This window comes from Pleurodeles waltl, chromosome 3_1 (genome assembly GCF_031143425.1).
Source record: "Pleurodeles waltl isolate 20211129_DDA chromosome 3_1, aPleWal1.hap1.20221129, whole genome shotgun sequence".
In the NCBI taxonomy this organism is placed as follows: Eukaryota; Metazoa; Chordata; class Amphibia; order Caudata; family Salamandridae; genus Pleurodeles; species Pleurodeles waltl.
Genome location: NC_090440.1, coordinates 376820890 through 376841985, shown reverse-complemented (window position 1 = coordinate 376841985; position 21096 = coordinate 376820890). Strand labels below are relative to the sequence as shown.

Here is a 21096-nt window from a genome sequence, read left to right as displayed (position 1 = left end):
TCTCAGGCAAAATGAGAGTAGGCAGTGGTTCATTGTCTGCTTCCCCAAAGCTTTTCCAAACAGGAATCCTTTTTAAAAATAAACTTAGATGCTAGAAGCAGAATTCATCCCAGCTAGAAAAGCCTAAACAAAGTCACTAATAGGGCCTGGGGAGCACTAGATTAGAAGGGAAATTATAGTGAAAGGGAGGCAGAAGAGAATATTTAGCTTCTAAATCACATCCAACTCATAAGAATCTAGTGGAATGACTACCAGAGTAATCTTCTCTTAAGCAATCAGTACAATGATCTCCAGTGGGACAAATAAACAGACCTGTTGTATCACTTCATATCCACTAGTGATGGTATGGGATTTGGCAGGATGTATCTGTGAGCCAAGATGTAGCTGTATCCAAACGATTAAGTTTGTATTCAATCAGTATCTCAAAGATGCACAACTTTGATGTTTTCGCCATTCTTTGTGCATTATCAAGAACTGGATTATCAGAACTTGCAGAAATGGGCAATATAAAGCTTTGGAGATAAAACTAAAGTCACACTACAGATCCTGCACTCAAAGTGAAGATATCGAAACTGGCTGAACAGTGAAGAAAAAACAAGTTGTTTAAAGCCATTTCAAAAAATCATACTTAAAGCTTTATTTACTTTGAACCCTTCTGTTTATTCAGTTTGAGGAGAGAAGGGCAGGGTTTTTGTTAAGGTTAGAAGGGAGTTCATCATTTGAAGTGGTGAATGATATTGGTTCTAAAAGTATCTGAAATAACATTGCCTGTGCATTTCACCACTTCAATACAAACCTGTAAATGTTTATTAGAACATTGGCCACAGCAACACCCATTGCATTTTGACGCAGCCTCAGATTTACGAGTTTTCGTAAACCTGAGGCAGCGGAAAAATATAACGCGACCCCCAAATAGCAAGGCAGAATGCAGCACGCATAGAAAGAACTAAGGGCCAGATGTAGCAAAGGGTTTCACCCATTCTATGTCTATGGGAAAATGTGTTCGTACATATGGCCCTAAATGCCAGAAATTATTGTTTATGTGCGGGAAGGTGCCCCTTCCTGCACATAAACAATCATTTCAAAATGATGCTTTGGCACTTCTGTGTGTGCTGCATTCTGCAGCACACACAGAAGTGCCAAATCACCCTTAGTGATTGTTTATGTGCAGGAAGGGACACCTTCCCACACATAAACAATCAAAACCCTCAACGCAGACATCCTTGCGCAATGGTGCAAGGATGCCTGTGTTGGTGTTAGGCAGCTCATTTTAGCACCAGCATAAGGGGAAACACAGGAGCGTGCTTTATCCTAATAAATACGGCACATCCCAGTGCTTCAAAAGTGACGCAGTGTGGCGCTGCCAATTTTGGCACAGCACCACGCTGCGCCACTTTTTAGGAAATCTGGCCCTTAGTTCTTTATAGATAACTGGCAAATTTCGAATTTGGGTCAAATAATTTCCAATCAGTAGTACATGCTTATGAGATTTGTTAGTGACTTATTATTTGTTAGTCTGGAAGTTTTTGGAATTCATATGCATCATAGCTCTTTTTGTTTTACTGAAAAAGCATTTACAAAGGCAATAGATCTCACATAGGCGAAAACTATTGGCTTTGCCAATGCTTGTTAGTTAGAATGCTCAGCCCTCAGTGGCTGAAATGTTTTAACAGCAATATAGTTATACTATTGTGTGCTATGCTGGTTGTTAAAGGCCCTCTCACTCTTTATAGGCTGTAGCTTGAGGCTTTGACCTATAATTAGTGGAGGTCAGGGCCTTTGACAGCTACCATAGCCTCAGAAACATGCAATAATGTCATAGTAAAGCAAGACTTTGGAACCTCTAAACAACAAGCCCTATTGTGAGCTAGATGAGAACAAAAATGGTATACTTTTGTGAGAGAGCTGTGGAAATCTCCAATTTGTCAGTTTGCGGAATCAGACAATAGAAATCAAACTGCAAGAGAAAAAAAAAAAAATGAGAAAACCACTTTACAAAAATAACCCTACAAGTAAAGGGATTGAGTTGAAAAAGTGCAATATTTTGTCAATAAAATCAAGGTCTAACGGTCTGGCTAGTGTTTTTATGAAAGGAGGATTGATAAGAAATACCTTTCTGATAAATTGATTGTTTACATGTATCATTTGTTATAATGCCAAACATGGCTGAATGAAGCTTCATAAAAGTATATGCTAAAAGCCTTTGTTTAATTTTAGTCCTTCATGAAGTAATTTAAGAACTTACACAGAAATGTTAACATCTTGTCTGTTCCTTACCTACAAGGTTTCCTGGTAGGAAAACAATAATGCTCATGAGAATGGATCCAACCCAATACAGGCCAATGGTTCTGTAGCTTTCCCTGAAATGCAAATGTTAAAAATTGTATAAATAATATGACATGAAGAAATTGTATTTGGGTTCAGTTAATTCAAATAAGTACTTTTTACATCCCTTTCTTTTTGTCAGCATGACAACCCATTACCCACAGAAAACGTATAGTTACAATGCAACACTTTTCCTGAATCTGTCATTCAATGAAAAAGATATACCAACTTTTAAAGATTTCACCAAGTAAAGTTCTTTGTTTACACATTATAGGGCCAAATTCACACACATATTTTGCCCACTTAGGTGGAAATAAAATCCCATCTGCAGTCAAGAATGGAAGATCCTGTTTCACAGATTCAGGATCTGCTGAAATTCATGTGTAGACTAGGAATTTAGAGTAAATACAGCTATTACAGATTGTTGAAAAGTTTGCCAGGGAGGTGACCAACTGGAAATAATCGTGATCAACAATATAAACAGCCTTTACAACTAATACTGAGAGTGGCTTTGGCTCTGCCCACATACTGAACTACTGGGTATGATTAGGCAGACGTTGTGTGCTTCAGTTCAAGATAACTGCCTATACTGCACAGATTATGCTCAATACAGAAGGCCTGAGTTAGTTATGCTAACAAACATAAAGGCCGTAGGACTGACTGGTTAATTGGGATACGTTGTGTCAGATGCCATAGATCGAATCTGTTTAATATGAAAGGTTATGACAGAGGCTGTAGACCTGCCTCATTTATTATAAAAATCATATTTTGAAGTAGGACGTTATACATGCATTGCTATTATGTTGTCTTAAAGTCTGTATATGTGTATTTCTAGTGCAGACCCCAGTTTACATAAAATATGCATACATGACCAACGCAGTAGGAAGGGATTTCACAGTGTGAGCTCTGAAAAATATTAACGGAAAAAGTTTTAAATTGAATTTGGATGATTAAAAGATGTTGCACCTTGTTGAAGCCATGTCAAAAGGGCTTATTTAGTAGGGGTTTTACAATGTAGGCTCTCTGCCAAATACAATAGAAAGGGGTTTACTACATGTATCATTGTTTAGGATTTGACAAAGCCTGTATCTTAACCTTTGATCATGCAAAGCCTTGTGGTTTCTAGTAGGCCCTTATAGTACCATTGCTGTTTTTTTACAAACAGAGCCCATTGGTGCACAAATTATCATATAAAACCTCCAGGAAATGGGAGCAAGTTTCATTTTCAGGGTTAGTTGCCCCTCTGTGAACTTTCTCTTGGGAATATAATTAGCACCCTGGTTACTCTGCAAGGCCACTATAGATGTTCCAAGCTGTAACTCCACCTCCAATCTTGTAAGTATTTGTCATGTTTATTATAGCATTTAGTTGTGTGGGCATTAACATACTTTCCTTTTTAAAGAAAAGTACTGGTCGGCCATTGATTTATTCTGTGTTACTTTGGTATGTTGCTCAGTACTGACGTTCCAACCCACAACACCTACTGGAGCCAGCCTTGTCCTGATCTGCCTCAATACTATAAGAGTCAGGTTTACATTGTGAGTTCTTTGACAAAATACAATATGAAGTGGGTTTACATTGTGAACTTTATGAGGAATACAAGAGGAAAGGGCTTTAGATTGAGAACTCTGTGACAACTACAATCGGAAGAACTTCATTTAAAGAACACCATAGTATAGGCTATACGCTGTTTAACATTAAGAGCCCTTCTGAAGAAGACCTCTAGGTCAGATGCTGGTAAAGTGGTCTTCATTTCATAGAGTTAATTTGTAGTGTTATGTTCAATAATTAGTCCTTTTTTAAAGTAAACAAACTGGACATTGATCAATTAAGAACTGCTCTACAGTTTGTGGAGTTCTTTAACTTGTATCTAAACCCTTTAGTTGCTTTAATTGTCCTTTTGGCTTTACGGTTGTTAACTACCCTCATGATGTTTGATTTCCACTACAACAAGGAGCATTAACGAAGATGTTTCCCTTAAACATCAGGAATTTCTTGTTTTAGTACAATTTTTGATGAACAATAACATTTTGAATTTAAATGCTGAAAAAAAGGAGATTTGGGATTTACTGCATCATCCATTAGACCTCCATTTTGTATTCACTCTTGGAACACTACCAATCTATGCTCCTATGACCAGAAATGCTGGTATTACCATCAGCGCTGGACTCTCAGCTGGCATGTCAATAAGATTGCTGGTACATGTTAAGCTTAAGAGCTTAAGGAAAAAGTGTCCATGTCTCAGTGTTGAAAGAAGAAAGCTTCTCAACCTATTTGAATTAGAGCAATGCTGTCTTGTGTGGCATACCTAAATGCCACACCTATTGCCTTCAGACTGTGCAAATGCAGAAGGTGTTCTAAAGTGGATGCCTGGAGGTGCCACATTTATGCCTGGCACCAGCAAGTGGATGGGGTAATTTCCTGGCACTCCGTAACCAATGGGTTAAAGGTTTGTGGGGCAACCCTTCCACTTTTTTCAGTAGTTCCTGTTTTGCCTTACTGCAAACAGGCCAAAATTGCCATGTGTCAGGACATTTTCAATATGGCCAAACTCTTCGGCCACACTTATACTCGCACAGCTAACTCTATCATTCAGTTTGAAGCAAATATGGTACACAGAACAACTGAGATACAGGCGTCTGGTAGGACAAAAAAAAGGGTCCTTCAGCAACCAGACTGGGGATCTACAAGAATTATCTTAGCATCCTGGTCAACCCCTTCGAATAGTGCCCTGTAGGAAATGGCCATCTTTTACATGGTGTACCCATAGCCTTTTCTTGCTGGATGTGCACCTTTCCCTTTCCAACCAGCAGTAAAGTGTCTGTGTTCCTTAATTTAACATGGTTGAATTGGTAGAACCCTAATTGCCATATTTAACTTACATTCAATTGCCTAGTCCATGTAACAGGGTCGATGTCATGCAAAGCGCTCTACTAATGCCCAGCGAGATTGCGCTGCCTGCGAAATAAAGGGAAAAAGTAGTGCAGAAACCATACAGAAAACATGGAGCCTTGTGTGTTTTCAGCAGTTGCGTCTTGCGTCAAGGCGGGCTAAACACCAGAAAAGGCATGACATATGCATGCCTTTCACTAATTAAATCAAGCTAATTTTAAAAGGCAAACCCACGAACCAACCAAACTGATGAGCTTGACATGGACGTGGTTAAAAGCCCACAGAGAGTTTACACCAGGGACAGAGCGCTTTGCGCTGACCCTAAAAAGGAGGTCAGAAGCCAAAAAGACAGGGGAAACCTTGCAGAAAGAGACATTTCGAACAGACAGCAAATAGATGAGAATTTAGCGAATTAATGTATCTGCCCATCACAGTCACCAGCCTACTCTTCTAGATTCTAAATGCCCACGAACGTGGGTGATTTGAGAACTTATACTAATTATAAATTTGGTCCCTTCAATGTTAGGGCCTTATCCAGAGATAATGAACCTTCAATGTAACTAAGACAACGAGCCATTAGATGGCTTTGTGACTCTAAGAGTGTTGAGCTTCATAGAATAACTAAAACTATAGCAGCAGTTAGAGGATATTTTTGGTGGCCAACATTGTCTACAGATGTTAAGTAAATGTGCGGTCATATGCTGTTTGTGCACAAATTAACACTTCACATACAAAACCCACGGGGTCTCTTTTGACCAATACATCTTCCTCCTAGACCGATAATATGCACGGGCTTTTTTGTTGAGCTACTCGAGAATTAAAATTGCAGTATCTTATTTATCTATTAATTATCTTAGATGCTAACAATCTTAATGGGATATTGTTTTTTATGTTTTATATTACACTTCGAATTTAAAACCATTTTAACAAAAAAATCAGTAAGTCTTTCGAAAACATTCCATAGGAAATTAAAAAAGATCCCATAAGCATTCCCTGGTAAGGGCTGACTGAAAATGTGTAATGTAAATAGAATCAACAGCAGAACACACTACAAGAGCATGTCTAGACTCACTGACTTAAATTATATTTTTTGTCACATTCTACTATTTATGTCAAGTATATATTGAGCATTGTATAATTCAGTCATCTCTGCTACTCATGGCCAATATTTATTAGTCTGCAGGTGGAAGGCTACTGCATTTTACAACTTGGTCTATTTTATATTTATTATGTTGATAGTTTTAGAGAGAGCGCTGTTACTTAAAAAAGGTGTCCTAGTGCTTATGCACTTCCAATAAGGAACAGAAAACCAGAAACAGAGGCAAGATATTGAGTATAAAGCTAGGTTTTAAGACATTTCTAAAAACGAACAGATCTTGTTTTGCACGCAGTGGTAATGGACGAGAGTTCTATAGTCGGGCGGCCCTTACTGAGAACGATCTGCCTCCCAAACATTTCACTCCTAAACTTTGGGATCATACATAGGTGCATGTCACATGTGCCAACACGCAGACCGGCATTCCATGCGCTAACCTATGCTAGAGGTTTCAGGGGTCAGTCCTTCAGAAGCCTTTATGAGCACAGCAAAGAGATTTAAACATAATCCTCTTGGACAGAGGTAGCCATGGCGGCAGAGGTGGAGGAATGCTGACGCCATTGTGGCACCAGTCTGGCAGCTGCATTTGGAATACACTGCAGCTGATTCAAAATGTCAACAGAATAGTCCAAAACACAGCATTTCAGTAGCCATATCGACTCAAATTAGTCGACTGAATCACCAAAGGACTAGTGGAAAGGGAAAGAAGTGGCAAACTGCTTAGAAAATTAAACAATATTAAAAGATTAATAAAGCGTATGCAACTAAAGTGGCTAAATGTACAATTAATTTTTTTTAAACATACTGTAAATGTCAAGGAATTTGAAATTGGAGGCTAAAAATTAAATTAGTATCCTCAGATTGGTTTGTGGTTTGTGGGACCAGCATAGCTGTTTGCAAATTAAATTAAATGTGTTATCATTTGTGTGTGTATTTGACCAATGCTTGTTTCTGTATTTTGTGTGTATTATTTCCCGTTTCAAATCATCAACAATGTTTAGGCTGGGGTCCCTGGCTGGCTAGGAGGGTGGGTTTCCCCGGATTCCAGCAATGATGAAGTGGGGGGCCACCGGAGTCAAAAGGTTGGGAAGCACTGGTATAGACTACCAGATTGTGAACTGACCCAGCTGGACAAGGTACAAAGTCCCAGGGAGTGGACAAAAAATCAGCAGGTAAAATGCGTGGGAGACCTGTTAGCACAGCACAGAATATCAGTCTTGTCCACACTAAGCGGCTCATTTACACGAAATTACGCTAAACTGCACTAGTGCAGTTCTGCATCAAAATATTTAAAGCCAGCTAACATCAGATCCTAACACCATCTGTAAGCCATATTTACAAAACGGCGCACCATGGCGTTAAGATTTGGTTAGCATAAAAAATAATGACGCTAACATTGGCACCGCATTGTAAAGGAAAATGACGCTATTTCTGCAAAACTGTCAGTCTGATTAGCGACACGTATTTTGACGCTAATCAGTCTGGCGTCACTTTAGCTCCAAAAGCATCACAAAAACGGCTGTGGGATACCGTTCCAAAAAGAAAGAAAACAGGAGACACAGAAAACTCCACAGGAGACTTAGAAGTGGAGAATCCAGGACCAAATAGCCTCCAGGACAACCCCAACAACCTAGGTACTAGGTAGGATGTCCTGGCAGAGACCCAGGAGAAAGGGACAAGGAAGTGGAAGAGCAGGTTCAAAGAGGAGAACAGCATTTTGATCAGGGAGGTGACACACCATCAACAACAGCTATTTGTAACCTCCAAATTGCCATTAGGTAAGAAGTAGGCAATATTAGCATTCCATAGTTGACAAAGTCAATAGTGTGGCAAAGGTCAAGAGGACAGTTGTTAACTGTAAGAAGTGCTGGCATGATTTCAAGTGCACAACAAAGGAGAAACTGGCCCGCAACTGCAAGGCAGCACTACAGACCGGAGGTGGAAGTCTTGCACCCCAGAAGGAACTTGTTGACCTGGAGAAGATGGAGACAGCTGTCATCCCTGAGAGGCCAGTCACAGGAGTCCAAGGACACAACAGTGCAGCATGTAAAGAAGCACAACAACCACACGGTAACTGACACAGGGGTGGCAATGTGGGAAATATGGTATGTCAAAAGGGGGAGGGGGCCACGTCCCTGTGCCAAAATGTACTGTATGCAGGCTACAGCATAGGATTCTGGCATGCTTATGGGTAACCAGAAGACAGGTGTAGGGGCTCACTTACAGTCCCTTGCGCTGCTCGTGCCTCACTTCTTTACATCTAAAAAGGGAGGCACTGGCAGCCCAAGGGGCTTAGAAAGAAGCCCTGTAATGTGCACTTACCTACCATAAGTAGCTCATCCCAGTGTAGCAGACTCTGCAGGCCCTCCTTGCTGCTGTGCTGCCTCATGTGTTTCCACAGATGAGAGTGGCTGTGGACACAGCATCCACATCTTCAGCCCCTGATGTGTGTGTGCCTCTCTCTACTGCAGCACCTACAACACCCATGTCACAGGAGGCACCACATACATCAGAGGATGAAGATGTGGAAGGAACATTTTTCACAAGGAAAACTGGTCGGTAGCTTTTCTCTGTGGCACATGGCCCCTTTCTCCTTTGCTCTGTGCTTAAGATCATGTCAGTGTCATAACATCAGGCACTGTCCTCAATTTGACTCTCCCACTGTTTACCTCTCACATATGTGGACTGCCATTCTGCCCAGTCTTCCCTAATGGCAATGTGCTCCTCCTCACTGAAGCACGCCTCTCCTACACATGTCCCAGGACATGTTCAATCCCATGGACTCTGTTGGACATCCAGTGGCTAAGTACATCAGTTGGAGTTGTCATTAAATGTTATGTACAGAATTACTGCACGCAAAATCACATTTGTAGATCAATTCACTTTGCACAACCTTGGTGTTGTATGAATGTCAGAAGCATTAACAACATGAACATGTTGCACGTTTGAAGCTAACACACTGACTGCTTACCAAAGGGATATGTGTGGATTTGTGACAAACACAAAGCCACGCACACTGACTGAAACATAAGTGAGGTGACTGATATCTACGTTTACTAGCAAGCAGTTCCTGAGGCCCCTAAGCATGTCATGCAACAGGTAACATGCATGGATTGTGGCAGCTGGTAAAATCACAACATAAGTGGGTATGCTAAGCAAGGATGGTAGCAACAGGTCAACCGTCATGTGACAAACAAATGATGCATGTCCAAAACTGTAAAGTGCAGCCATAAGTGTGTCAGCAACAAATCCCTGAGTTAGGGTGAGTGCAATTACAACAATGCATGTCCCATGACTTACCAACATGGAGCATCTGTGTATAAATACATGTTTTGGAATGTGTATCCATGCACATCCAGATTGATTATCACGTACATTGCTGAATGATGACCAGAGATAGCTGATGTGACACCATCGCCAACCTGTCAGGTACTTAACCATAGGTGAAACACATAGTCACATGTCTCAAAGTACTGTTTGCAGAGCCAAAGGCATATGCTTGTCATGACCCGTGCAGACATGCTACCACCTAGAGACCGAATCATGATGGAGACCATACAGTAGGTAACAAGAAGATTTAACCCCTTCGCTTACTTCCTTGGCTACAGTGCGGAGGCGCCAAGGACATAACCGTTACGTCCTTGGACGGCAGCGCTGAGGCGCCAAGGACATAACCGTTACGTCCTTGGACGGCACTAGCGCCCCCCCCCTCCATGAGCCATGCCTCCATGTCCCCAGGCCAGGGATAGAAGAAGAATCGTTTCCCCTTCCATCCCCGCTCCCCCGGCCCCCCCTGTGGCGTCTGATGACATCAGAGCGTGATCGCGCGCTGACCTCATCAGATGCTGCCCCCACCAAATCTCCTCCGATCACGTGGAGGGGGCGAGAGAGGCATCAAAGGAAAGGAAAGGCCTTTCCTTTGATGTCTCTCTCAGCATTTCTGCTGCCCGATCATGAAGCGATCGGGCAACAGAAATGCCCACTGACACCAGGGAGCATTTTTTTATTTTATTTACTTCTAAGGGGATTGGCCCCTTGGGCAAGGGTCGCTCCCCAGGGGGACAAATTATTTGAAGGCCATTTATAATTAGGCCGATCTGCCCCCGGGGGGGGGGGCAGAAACCCCTAAACACCACGGATTATTTTTGGGGGGTTTGTTTTATTTTTTTATAAGTGGGGAGCGACCCCTTAGGCAAGGGTCGCTCCCCTGGGGGCAAAATTATCTGTAGGCCAGTCTCGCCCAACTTGGGGGCAGATTTGCCTATTTTTGTTTAGGCAGAAACCTCTAGACACCAGGGATTTTTTTTTGGTTAGTTTCACATAAGGGGAGCAACATCTTAGGCAAGGGTCGCTCCACTGGGGGGGGGGGGGGATCTATTTTAGGCCATAAACCACTAAGCACCAGGATTTTTATTTTTATTTTTACAGATGGGGAGCGACCCCTTAGAGAAGGGTCGCTCTCCTGGGGTGCAATTTTATTTTAGGCCATTTCTGGCCCCCTTGGGAAGCAGATCAGCATGATTTTTTTAGGTCAGTTTCACATAAAGGGAGCAACCCCCTAGGGAAGGGTCGCTCCCCTGAGGGGCAAATTTATTTTAGGCCATTTCTGCCCCGTAGGGGCCAGAAACCACTAGGCACCAGGAATTTTTATTTGTTTGCACCAATTTCATGCATGCTTAGGCAAGGGTTGCTCCCCTGTGGGGCAATTTTATTTGAGGCCATTTCTGTCCCCCTTGGGGGCAGATTGGACTATTTCTATTAGGCTGATCTGCCCCCAGAGGGCGCAGAAACCACTTAGGCACAAGGGATTGGTGTGTGTGTATGTGTGAGTTTTGTTTGGGGGGCAGCCCCTTAGGCAAGGGTCGCTCCCCATGGGGGCACATTACTGTTGGCCATATCTGCCCCCCCCCCTTGGAGGCAGATCAGCCTACTTTGGACGGCCCATCTGCCCCCAAGTGGGACAGAAAGCCCACCAGGGAAGATTTTATTTTTAAAAAGAGGGTGGGGTATGGCCATACCCCTACCCCCAAATAAATGGGGCCAAAGTTGTTTTGTCCAACGGTGGGCAGATGGGGCAATTACACCCGATCCACTCCCTGGGGGGGCACAAAGCCTACTAGATGCCATGGAATTAAAAAACATAGATATAGTGGGGTGGTGGCTACCAACCAGTATGGGCATGGTTATGCCCCCACCCCAACTGAAGGGGGTAACAGTCTTTCACCTCTCCCCCGCACACTAAAACATCTTATCCCACAGCAAACAAGAGGACATTTAATTATTTTGGCTTTCGTTTTACATTTGGACCATGAGAGCTTGTCTAGCTCTCAAAATCGTCCCACTTGGAATGGTGGAGGCTGCACTTTTTGAACCTTGGGACACTGCCATGTAGAACAATCAACATGACCTAGACACATCTGAAAACTAAACATCTGAGTGAGTCCAGGGTGGTGTGCTTCACATGCACCCCGCACCATTTTCTAACCCACAATGCCCTGCAAACCTCCAACTTTGCTGGAAATTCCACATTTTTTCCAAATTTTTGTGATGGAACCTTCCAGAATCGCCAGGAATCCACCAAATTCCTATCACCCAGCATTGTTGCATCTATGCCGATTAAAATTCTGCCCTACTTGTCAGCCTAAAAATGCCTTTTTCCAAACAGCCCTTTTGGACCCGCTTTAATTCCCCCTCAATTATGACATGTTTTTGGCTCTTCCCTTTCACAGGTACTTGGCCCACCTACACAAGTGAGGTATAATTTTTACCAGGAGACTGAGGGGAACGTTCGGTGGTAGGAAATTTGTCCCGGTGCGATGATCCAACACAGAAATGTGGGAACAATTTGATTTTGTAGCTAAATTTCAAGTTTGCTGAGGATTCTGGGTAAGAAAACATTTGGGGAACCACACAAGTCACACTTCCCTGGACTCCCTCGGGTGTCTTGTTTTCAGAAATGTTTGGGTTTGGTAGGTTTCCCTATATGGCTGCTGAGCCCAGGACCAAAAACGCAGGTGTCCCCCGCCTCCCCAAAGTTTTATATTTGATAATTTTGATGTGTCCATGTTGTGTTTTGGGGCATTTCCTGTCATGGGCACTAGGCCTGCCCACACAAGTGAGGTACCATTTTTACGGGAGGTTTGGGGGAACTCTGGATGCAAGGAGGTTTGTGGCTCCTCTCAGATTCCAGAACTTTCTGTGACCGAAATGTGACGAAAAAGTGTTTTTTGGGCCAAATTGTTACGTTTTACAAAGGATTCTGGGTGACAGAACCTGGTGACAGCCCCACAAGTCACCCCATCTTGGAATCCCATAGTTATCTAGTTCTAAGAAATGCACAGGTTTAGTAGGTTTCCCTAGGTGCCGGCTGAGCTAGAGGGCAAAATCCACAGCTAGGCACTTTGCAAAAAACAGCTCTGTTTTCTATGGGAAAATGTGATGTGTCCATGTTGTGTTTTGGAACATTTCCTGTCGCAGGCACTCGGCGTACCCACACCAGTGAGGTACCATTTTTAGGGGAGACTAGGGGGAACTCCGGATGGAAGGAGGTTTGTGGCTCCTCTCAGATTCCAGGACTTTCTGTGACCGAAATGTGAGGAAAAAGTGTTTTTTGGGCAAATTATGAGGTTTGTAAAGGATTCTGGGTAACAGAACCCGGGAGAGCCCCACAAGTCACCACATCTTGGATTCCCCTAGGTGTCTAGTTTTAAAAAAATGCACAGGTTTTGAAGTTTTCCTTAGATGCTGGCTGAGCTAGAGGCCAAAATCCACAGCTAGGCACTTTGCAAAAAAAAAACCTGTTTTCATTGGGAAAATGTGATGTGTCCACATTGTGTTTTGGGGCATTTCTTGTTGCGGGCACTAGGCCTACCCAAGCAAGTGAGGTACCATTTGTATCGGGAGGCTTATGGGAACGCTGGGTGGAAGGGAATTTGTGGCTCCTCCCAGATTCCATAACTTTCTGTCACCGAAATGAGAGGAAAAAGTGTTTTTTGGCCAAATTTGGAGGTTTGCAAACGCTTCTGGATAACAGAACCTGGTGAGAGCCCCACACGTTTCCCCATCTTGGATTCCCCTAGGTGTCTAGTTTTAAAAAATGACCAGTTTTGGTAGGTTTCCCTAGGTGCCGGATGAGCCAAAGATCTAAATCCACAGCTAGGCACTTTCCAAAAAACATGTCAGTTATCAATGTAAAAATGTGATGTGTCCATGTTCCGTTTACTGTAGCGGGCATTATCCCTAGCCACGCAAATGAGGTACAATTTTTATCGGGAGAACAAGTGTTTTTGCCCCTTGTATTTATCTACATTTTTTCTTCCAAATGTAAGACAGTGTGTAAAAAGGACATCAATTTGAGAAATGCCCTGTAATTCACATGCTAGTATGGGCACCCCGGAATTCAGAGATGTGCAAATAACCACTGCTTCTCAAAACCTTATCTTGTGCCCATTTTGAAAATGCAAAGGTTTCCTTGATAGCTATTTTTCACTCTTCATATTTCACCAAATGAATTGCTGCATACCAGGTATACAATGAAAACCCATTGCAAGATGCAGCTCCTTTAATGGCTCTGGGTACCCCGGGTTCTTGATGAACCTACAAGACCAATATATTCCTGCAACCAGAAGAGTCCAGCAGATGTAACAGTATATTACTTTTGAAAATCTGACATCTACAGAGTAAAATGTGGAGGAAAATGGCTTTTTTCACCTCCATTTCAATTTTTTTTTTATTTCAGCTGTTATTTTCTTTAGGAATACCTTCTAGGATCTACACAAATGACCCCATGGTGAATTCAGAATTTTGTCTACTTTTCAGAAATGTTTAGCTGTCCGGTATCCAGCATTGGTTTCACACCCATTTCTGTCACTAACTGGAAGGAGGCTAAAAGCACACAAAATAGTAAACACAGGTTATGTCCCAGTAAAATGACAAAATGGTTTTGAAAAATGTGGTTTTCTGATTCAAGTCTGCCTGTTCCTGAAAGCTGGGAGGATGGTGATTTTAGCACCACAAACGCTTTCTTAATGCCATTTTCAGGGGAAATACCACAAGCCTTCTTTTGCAGCCCTTTTCCCCCATTTGTTTTTTAAATTGAAGTTTTGTGTATTTTGGCTAATTTCTTGGTCTCCTAAAGGGGATCCCACAAATTCTGGGTACCTCTAGAATCTCTAGTATGTTTGGAAAAAAGGACACATATTTGGCGTGGGTAACTTATATGGACAATACGTTATGAGGGTCTAAGCGTGACCTGCCCCAAATAGCCAAAAAAAGGCCTGGCACCTGCAGGAGAAAAGGCCTGGCAGCAAAGGGGTTAATTAAAACTATTACTATAAGCCTAAAATTCCCTAAAACTAACTAACCTACCAATACTAACCTAAGCTAAACTATCTTATCCTAACTTATACCTACAACTAACTTAGCTTATCTTAACCTATTCTGTACATTTAATACCACATGACAAACATCATCCCTCCAACCCCCTCAAAAAACATCTGTAGACAAGGACAACAGGAACTACAGCTAAACATGAACCAACTAAACATATAGCCGAAACAAATAAATATATATATATATATATATATATATATATATATATATATATATATTGTTTTTAAAAAAAAATTTTTTGAACACACATATCCAAACCAACACCCACCCCCCTAGAAAACACCAGAGAAAAAGAGAAACTCAAAACCCCACCTCCCAAGAAGAAACACTATGTACTAATAATACCCTAATAACTAATCTAACCCTAACTATCTAAACACCCCAACCATATCAAATACTATATACAGGGGAAGGGAATTAATGCCCATCCGGACCATTGTCTCCTACAGTGCCTCGTCACTGCAGCCTTTATCGCCCTCATCATCTTCAACATTTCCACATTATTATGTTCAATTCTGGCAATCCTGTGTCTTTGGGCCGCAAGCTTCCAATAAAATTCCTGCATATGTGTGGGCTCAACAAAGGGAGGAACAGCTGTTGGAGTAGTAGAGGCACTCAAACGTCAAGCTGACAGTGATGGTCCAGCCCCTGTTTTCCCTACCCTGTCTGCGGCCTTAGACCTGCCTGCTGTTTGAGAGCTGGAGGCGGATGGTCCCTTGGGTGGCCCCCTTGAGGAAAGGCCTTCCAGGAGCCTGATGATCGCTCCCGCTTGTACAGCCACCATCCTCCAGAAGCCCTTCTGAACCAGACAGATGTGGTAGAAGCATTCCATCCACTTGTCAAATTCCTGCTTCTGGGATGGGGCCATGTTGGCAGCTGAAACAGAAATGAGACATGTCAGCCAAATTTATTTAATGCAAATGAACAACAGGCATGCAATAGAAACACCATCTGCAGTCAGCACACATTGGCCAGCACAAATCACAATGACATCTTGAAGGGCAAGGTTCATACACATCTGCACACCAACCATCATCTCCATCTTGCTCATATCCAAGGTATCAATGCTCGCTAAGGCTGAACGATCCCATTGAACCATTCTGGAATAACTTCAAAGGACCATGTCACCATTGACTAAGCTCATCACACACATCAGTGATGTGACCATGGTAGGTCACACTTATCTTGCTGGATCAATGTCCTTCCTGCATGCACCATTGCCTTTAGATTTGTGGGCATGTACCAAACTCATCTGAGCAAGGACTGCTAATTAAATTTAGTCTCCCAACAGTTTGTGTCTGATATGACAAGGACAGATGTCTGGACACACTGCTACATGGAAAATGGATGTTACAGGTATCACATGTGAAAATGGAGGGAAGAGCACTTACCCCAGTCACAGAGAGGAGCATGATCCTACACCCATATCCGCTGGTTGTGTGATAGAACAATGCATGCACGAACCATGCATGTCTGTTTCCATGCATGCCTTTACCACGCATACCTTTGCGATGATTTTTCATTGTGAAAGCATGCCTAGTAAAGGCATGTGTGGGAATGGCATGCACGGTTCTATCATGCCACCCCCATACCGCCCTAAAAACATAACTACTCAACACCCCCACCTGCCCTAAAAACATAACTACCCCACCCCCCACCTGCCCTAAAAAAATATCTACCCCACCTGCCCTAAAAAAATAACTACCTAACATCCCCACCCGCCCTAAAAACATATCTACCCCACACCTCACCTGTCCTAAAACACACATATCCCGACCCCCACCACCTGCCCTAAAAACATAACTATCCCAAACCCCCACCCACACTAAAAACATAATTACCCAACCCCTACCCTAAAAACACAAGTACCCTGACCCCTCCCCACCCACCCTATAAACATAACTACCTGACCCGACCACCTGTCCTTAAAACTTAACTACTGCACCCCCCACCCAGTCTAAAAACACAACTACCCTGTCCCCGCCACCCACCCTAAAACACTACTACCACGCCCCCACCTGTCCCCAAAACATAACTATCCCACCCCCACACCTGCCCTAAAAACATAACTACCCTGCCCCCACCTGCCCTAAAAACACTACTACCCCGACCCCTCCCCACCCACACTACAAACACTACTACTCTAACCCCTCCGCACCTGCCCTAAAAACACAACTACCCCGACCCCCCACTTGCCCTAAAAACATAACTATCCTGACCCACACCACCCCCCCTAAAAACATAATTACCCTGACCCCCACCTGCCCTAATAACATAACTACCCCGGCCCCCCCACGCGCCCCCAAAAAATAACTACCCTGACCCCCCACCACCCTAAAAATGAAACTACACCGACCCCCCCACCAAACCTAAAACCATAACTACCCTGACTCCCCCACTACCCACCCTAAAAAAATATAACTGCCCCAACCCCCGCCACTTAAAAAAAAAAACTCTACCTCCCCCCACCTACCCCTAAAAGCTACCCCCAACCATGCCCCAGCCCCACTTACCTGACCGTGTCCTCTCCCGATGCACTCTCCCTTTTTCTCTGCCTTAACTGCGCATGTGCGTTGTCCAGCACATGCGCGGCTAAGGCAGAGAAAAAGGGAGTTGTTTTTCTGGCAAGCATGGTGACGCGTTGTAAACGACAGCGCTGTTCCAGACTCGTTGTTCCGGACATTTCCATGTCCTCTCAGGTCACTACCTGGTGAACAGTGCCATGACCTCATGCATAGTCCCAGAATTAATTGATGTGTCCCACTATGCTGCCCATTGCCTGTATATGTGTCCAAAAATCTGGTTAGCGTGTTGCATAACAGCACTCAGCACCACCATCTCATATGTGGGTGCATGCAGGCCCTACACCTCATCTGCACAGGGATCTTAGAACAGCATTGGCTAATGCTGTACATTGTGTGAAGCTGTTTGCATCACATCACGGACACAATTCGGACCACCACTATCTAATGATGTTTTGAGTGATGGCATGTTCTATGACAATATTGTAAGGAAATCCCTCAGGCCAAACACACATGTCAAGATCTGTAAGGATGATATGAGTTTGCAACGTGGTGACATATGATACAGAGTATGGGGCATTACTGTACTTCTGGAACCTGTCTTTACTGTCATCACTGTGTTTGCACACATACACCATGTCCAACATTTACAAAGCCCTTGTAGCACATGTTGCCACCACTGAATTGCTTTCTTGGAATGCAGATCCTACACATAACATCAACCATACAGTCCATAACCATGTATAGCATACAATGTCTGTAGTAGCATACATACATTTGGTACATGGCATTGCACACAACATACAGCATCACACACAATATTTGCACTACACATTACACATACAGATTGACACTCACTGGTAGCATCGCTGTCTGCAAAGCTTGCCCCCTCTCTAATGGTATACGACTGGGGTCCACCTGCGAGAAATAATATGAGACATAGCACTGTGAATGTTGAACAATAAACACTATGGACAACTATTGCACATTACACATGATTTGCTAATGGACATAGAAGACCTAGGTTAGTGAATTGCGCAAATAGGCCATTAGACATGTCTCAGTGACAGACGCTGGTAGGCCAGGCTGACACGTACACATATGTATTGGAACCACACGTACATGTCTCTGCTACATTGTTCACATTTTGTAGATTACTTCCTACTACACCATTGGAAAGCATAGTAGATTGTGATGGCACTCTGCACATACATGGCTCACAGGACACACTCAGCCATGACTCTCTTTACACGTGTGTCATTTTCTCATCACATGTACATGACTATGCAACATACAACAGTAGTATAGCCCTTAATGGACATGGACACTTGTCTCTTGTAACCAAGCACCCTTGCACCATGACACAGGTGTGGTGACATTGGTGCACATCAGAATTTGGTGGCTAAACACAGATGAGAAGGACAGGAATTTGCCATTTGTCTTCTTAATGGTGCATTGCTGTCCTTACCATGGATGCTGTTCGGTGCAGACACACTAATCACAGCCCTGCCCTTTGTCTTAACTTGGTAAAGGAGGCCCGATGGCCAATAGACATGTACTTGAAATAGCAAAACAAGAGTCAGCCACTAAGATTGGGTACTCACCCACAGTTTCACCAACCTTGATTCCAAGATGGTCCAGAAGGTCCAGTTCCATGGTGACAATGATGTCTGCCCAACTGTTTCAGTTGGTGGGCTGTGCACTCCACCTCAAATACACGGGTCATGTGGAACAGGACCTTCCCACACCACAGCTTGCGTGCCTCTGTATCCTTGTATGACTCTTTCCCCATGGCCACTACATTAAGGAGGTAGTGTGTTATTAGCCAGATGAATCCTCCCAACTTGGCACAGTGGTGGCTAGCCCTTCATTCCCAACATGTCCCAATCCAAACCCATGGGCCCCTTAACAAACAAAAAAGAACCCCAAACTAACCCCAACTACCCCAACAAACTAAACTACCCCAAAGACAAACACATGACAATAAAATCTCAAAAAGATACAATACACAAATAGACAGGACAAAACAGAGGTCAGGGGCACTATAGGGACAGAAGACAGCACAAAATACACCTCGACCAGCACTCCTCAACACAGCTCCAACACACAACCTCGCTCCAACACACACAAAAAGATTGTGACTTATCAGAAAGTGAAAGTAACATTGCAGTTCGTGGTTTGCCACATGGCTGAGCCACTGCATTACTTCCTGGGTTGCCACTGCACAATTGCTAGAAAATACACGCATTGGGGCAAAGCGTCATTTTTTTTCAATGAACGGCCTGCAAGAAATGTGTATGTGTATGGTGTCTATTGGGAATCATTTGCCTAGGCCTATGGGTTGCTGTTATGCCTGTGTATGGTTGTGTTTCACACACACCTCTCTTTCCGTGTGTCCAATGTTTGTTTCTTAAGTGTACATCGATGTAAGTACGTGCATTACATTGCCAGGTGACACATAGACCACATTTCCTATGCTTCGTGGACACCACATCTTCAGAAGGTTGCCCCTTGTGCCAACAATGGGCCTCATTAACAAGGAAATGGTGTATCGTGATCAAAGTGCCATTTTTCTTGCACCGCCCTGCACCCCCTAAACACCATGGTGCACTTAATTTACAATACAGCGCACCATGGCACTCATTAGCCCAGCTGTGTCTAAATTTCTGATTCAGTTGTGGCACTTAGCTGGACTTGCGGCAAAAAGTTTGGCACTAGTCCAGCAAAGGGCAAGGAGGCTCATAGAACAAAGCACAACATCACTTTGATGCCTGCCCTTGAGAAGGCATTAAAAAATGAGGCTAGAATGATGCTGTGCAGGGGAACGCCTCCTTGAATACATGATACCTGGCTCATGGCTTATGTGGTTTACAAACCGGCTCAGTGGTACCATTGTGCCAGTTTGTAAATCTAGCGCAGAATAGGGGGCAGTTCTGCACCGAAATAGTGTCATAAAAAATGATGCTACAACAGCGCAAGGGGGTTATAAATTAGCCTCTATGTGTTGACACCTGAGTCCCTTGCTTAGGTTGTCCCCAGGGTTGCCACGGGCTAGCCCTGGAATGTGGGCCACACCCCACATTTAGGACAGCACAGATGTTGGAAAATATGTGCTGCGTCCCAAAGTGTGGACAGCAGGCTGTCAAGCAAGGGGGCTTTTACTATGTCTGGTGCAGACAAGTGTTATGACACTTAGGGCCTCATTTACAAAGCATTTGCGCCACCAGAGCCTCTCTTTTGGCAATGCTCTGTTGGCGCTGTGGCCTACACCATATCTCTAAGGTGACGTTAAGCCACTTTTCGTGGATTAACTCTGCTTTGTAAATATAGGCTCCTCCAAAGCAGTTTTATGCTGCAAAGGGCCATGCACTGGGTGTTGCTGTGGGCGTACCCACGCAACAGCCATTTATTTTTGATACTGCTCCAGATTTACAAGAAGTCGTAAACCTGAGGCAGCGCCAATAACTAACTCCACCCCAGGGTTGGCGTTAGAGTGGGGCAACGATAAGAAATACTTTTGTTTCTCCTCGTTTATTGCTGTTTCTATGTGTGCTGCAGAACCATTAATAATTGTTTTTGTGCAGGAAAAAGCTCCTTCCTGCACAAAAACAATCACCCCCCAATGCAGGCACCCTCTGGTGCAAGGGTGGCTGCGTTGATGCTAGGCAGCTGATTTAGCGCCTGTGCAGAGGAGAACACAGCCCATTTTGCACACCCAAATTACCACTAAGTCAGAGCAGGTGGTAACCAGAACGAAGGTATAAAAGGAGACCCAGAAGGCATCTGGGTTACTCAAAATGGCTGAAAGATATGTGATAGCAAGGAGGAGGAGAGTCCACGCCACACAGCAGAGGAGGAGGAGGAGCCAGA

General features: G+C 43.6%; 1 protein-coding gene across 1 annotated transcript in view; it reads right to left on the bottom strand.

The window, feature by feature from the left end:
• Positions 1 to 21096, bottom strand: part of TM6SF1 (transmembrane 6 superfamily member 1) — a 546630-nt gene that overhangs the window by 372885 nt on the left and 152649 nt on the right. The window contains exon 5 of the mRNA XM_069222564.1: positions 2278 to 2360. Within this exon, the coding sequence (XP_069078665.1) occupies positions 2278 to 2360 (83 nt within the window). The remainder of the gene's footprint in view (positions 1 to 2277; positions 2361 to 21096) is intronic.